This window comes from Benincasa hispida, chromosome 1, assembly GCF_009727055.1.
Source record: "Benincasa hispida cultivar B227 chromosome 1, ASM972705v1, whole genome shotgun sequence".
Taxonomy (NCBI): Eukaryota; Viridiplantae; Streptophyta; class Magnoliopsida; order Cucurbitales; family Cucurbitaceae; genus Benincasa; species Benincasa hispida.
The window spans coordinates 91,925,662-91,929,473 of record NC_052349.1 but is presented as its reverse complement, the minus strand read 5'-3'; the positions used below and the strand labels follow the sequence as shown (position 1 = coordinate 91,929,473).

Sequence of the window (3,812 nt, the reverse complement as noted above, 5' to 3'; positions counted from 1 at the left end):
TTTTTTTTTTTTTTTTTTTTGGTTATCTATAGTTTCAAATGTTCAAAAGTTTCTAGCAATATTTCATTTAATCTTCTAACTTGTCCTTCTACTCTAACTACTGAACACACTTTACTTTATAGAAATTAAGGCCAATACGTAACAAACTGATCTAATTGAATGTGATCGACAAAGATATAAAGCTGTGAATTTTTGGCTCTACAACTTTCCACATTCTCAAGTTTATTCACAAGATGTACCAAATGTTGTTCCCATATGAAATTCATTGTTACAATTTTTAACACCAAGTCACTCTTGAAACCACGAGTTTAAATGTTTAATTTCCAGACAACTACTAGTAATCATAATTCATAATATAACACCCGAGTCTCAAAAGGTAGAACTTCTAAATTAAAGTATATGATGCCAAACATGAAAATACAGACTACTGATCTTGATTTAAAAGACAAAATGATGATGCAGTCATTTCAATTCTTGCATTGATATCTAATTAAAGAATTACTAATCATGAAAACTTAAAACATCGTTTCAAATCCATATTCGAAATCCATCATCTATCTTTAAAAATAAATAATAATAATTTTCTGAGTTGGAAACCTTATATGGTAAAATGGTTTTTTCAAACGGTTGAAAAAAACACAGAAGATAAAACCTTTTTTCTTTTTCTAATTTCATGTGCTTCTTTAATGTTTTGGAAAGTAACAATTTATATATGATCCTTACTCTGCTTGTGTAAACTTTATATTCCATTTTCACATTCATAGATATAAAATAAGAAGAATTAAAAAGATTCTAGCAGTTTTTTTTTTTTTAAGTTGAAACAATTTTAAAAAATGATAATCTGATCTTTTCCTTTTCTTTTCTGGGGGGAAGTTAGAAAATGAGTTTTTGGGAACAATTTTCAGAAGAATGTACATAAACAAACTCTTAAACTGGAATAATGGTAATTAGCTATGGTATTCTAAATTACACAAAAGAAAATATTCCTAAAACACCCCAATAATTGACATAAAGACCTGTTAAAACTTCACATTGCATAAACGAACATTGTTTTCTCCAGGGCAGGATGAGAGGGGCATCAAAGAGGCCGAAGCTAGGTGACGTGCTTCCAGGCCGATTACCTTTTCTATGAAAAACCAAACTTTCATAGAGAAGGTAAAAGGAATGAAAGAGAACAGCCCTACAAGAAGGCAAAGCCAGTTGCCCAACAAAAGGAACACAAACAAAAACCTACACTTTAGATACGAAGAACGGGCTCCAGACTCTGGAACTATTGTGACAATAAAATTATTGAAATAGGGAAAGAAGACGACACAAGGAGTTTACGTGGAAAACCCTAATTCAGGGAAGAAAAACCACGGTAGAAAAGAACTTATTATTTTTATGTCATATTTACAATAGACCCAACTTCAGATATAAATAGAATAATGTGAAACCCTAATTTAGCAAATATAGTAAAAAGACAAAAATGCCCTTAGGGCTAATTTAACGTATTTCAACAAAAATAATTACGATCCTCGATGTAATGTTTTGCATCAATAACTACAAATATATATGGGAACACCTAGTTAACAACTATGAACTTTATATTGTGCAGAGTACTGCATAAATGTTTTAGTCAAATAATTTAAAGCTTGGTACTTTATTGAAAAATTATCAATAAAAGAAATTTTTTATCGTTTCCTAATTTTGTCAAGCAAACATGATAAACTTGGAAGAGTAATATTTGGGTGCAACCACGTTGCACCATCTCCATGCATCCCTTCACTTGCAAAGAGAAAAAAGTATTAAAAAAATATTTTTTCTAAAAAATAATTTGTCACGTGGTAACTTATAATTGAGCACTTGGGTAGGCTACACAAAGGTGGATACAGTCCGGGATGCACCCAAGTCGTTTTCATCTTAGATTACAATTTACAGGGAAGACCAAAGGTTGTACTCATCTTCATACACACACACACATATATATAAAGAAAAGTTTATCATGTGGCAAATTATAATTCAACGCTTGGTAGGGCTGCACAAAGATAGGTGTAACACAGGATACACCTAAGAATTTTTCTAGAGTGCCACAAAATGGAAGACATAGCAAACTAAGAAAACAGTGTTATGTGAAAACGTCAAACTACTACGAAATCAAGGGGGACAAAATGTCTTCAGAAAAGAATGACTAAAGAAAACATGAAGCAGTAAACGGCAGAATGTCAACATAAGAAACTTTAAAAGGAAGCCCTGAAATTTAGTTACCGCTTCCATCTTCCTCATTTCATAACGAGCATACTGGGCGACTAGATAAACAGCTGTTTCAGGAAATAGGTGCATTTAGGCAAATAATTAAGACACATATAATGTCTCTAACCAAACACAGAATTAACAGAGAGAAAGGTAAAGGTATTCACCCAAAGACGGCATACAAGCAAAGAAGAGTTGCACAAGATGGAAATCAATCCTGAGCATGAAAGAAAGATGTTGAATACATGTATGTTGATAACAAGAAGATAAAATCAGCAGAAAGACATGGAATTTGAACAAACTCTTAATTCTAATAGGACAAATCATCACGTGAATCTTATAATTAAGCTTTGTAAACAAACAATGCGATGCATTACTATTGATAATTCAAAATTCACTAATCTATTGAAATATGCACAAGCATACAACGAGGCCCACCTAGTTCAATTACATACTACAGATGTGCACACAACATGTTTGATTTAATGCCTCGAAGAACTTAAAGAGCCAAAAGCTACTCGAAGTGCAGAACGGATCAAACAACCATGGAAGACGAATATAGAGAATAGAAAGTGATACCCAAATTTCTTTTTATTGGAAGGTTTGGTGAAGAGGATCTTGGAGGCGGTCATGAAATCCAAGTTATCCAGCTGCTTGTACGCCTCGTTGTAGCTGCTCAGATCCGACTCAACCTTGTTGTCGCCATTGATCTTGCTGTTCTTGTTGATCTGAATGTGGGATTTGGAGCAAAATGAGCTGGTTTCGAATGGCTTCAATCGCTTTGAAAATCGATTCCAACTGGCTCTGGCGCGCAACATTGTCCTCGAATAAGATGGGCGTGGGGAAAGGTGGAAGGAATATATAGGCCACTAATTCTTATGGGCTCAAATAGTCTTCATTTGTCAGGCCCATTAAGGTGTCAATATTTGGGCCTCCGGCCCACCACTCTTTATTTTCCTTTTTCTTTGTCCAACTTTTATACTTAACTAGTTGAAAATATGATTTGTTTATAAAAGTTGATATAGAATTTTATTATGTACGACTAATTAAACATTTCACAGTCATTATGGGTTTAACTACGGTAAATGTTCAAACTTTATATTAACAACGTGAAAATAAAATGATTCATAGTTACATTTACCATTTGTCATTGTTGTCACATTTTTATATAGTTCTCTTTTTTCTTTTTGAAGAACCATGACTTTATTTGACATTATTTTTGTAAAATTTCAATACTATAAATAGAAGAAAATGTTCTAAGACTCGAGAAGCGATTACCGTGATTGAGAACTTTAGAATATAAGTGAGATATGAAGAAACAAATGAGTAATTTGCATGTCTTCGGAAAAAATATAATTTGCATGCTTAGTTTCTATTAATGCCAACGATTTAATGTTAGGTCTCTTGATCTTCCCAAATCCCCAACGTTTACGATTTTCTTATTTCTTTTAATAATTTTAATTTATTAATTGTAATATATACCTTCAATTTTTAATTTGTTAATAAATTAACTATTAATATTAATAAAAATAATAAAGGCCCAGGAATCAGAATCCAAAAGCCCAGTATTCTCTTGCATC

The 3,812-nt window shown here is 32.3% G+C and overlaps 1 protein-coding gene across 1 annotated transcript in view; it reads right to left on the bottom strand.

Moving 5' to 3' along the window:
- LOC120088201 overlaps window positions 1-3,052 on the bottom strand; it is a 10,303-nt gene extending 7,251 nt beyond the window's left edge. Inside the window, exons 1-3 of the mRNA XM_039045327.1 lie at window positions 2,812-3,052; window positions 2,400-2,449; window positions 2,248-2,300 (exon numbers count right to left, since the gene is read on the bottom strand). Coding sequence (XP_038901255.1) covers window positions 2,248-2,300; window positions 2,400-2,449; window positions 2,812-3,050 — 342 coding nt within the window. The 5' untranslated portion in view covers window positions 3,051-3,052. The remainder of the gene's footprint in view (window positions 1-2,247; window positions 2,301-2,399; window positions 2,450-2,811) is intronic.
- Between the last annotated feature and the right edge of the window lie 760 nt (window positions 3,053-3,812).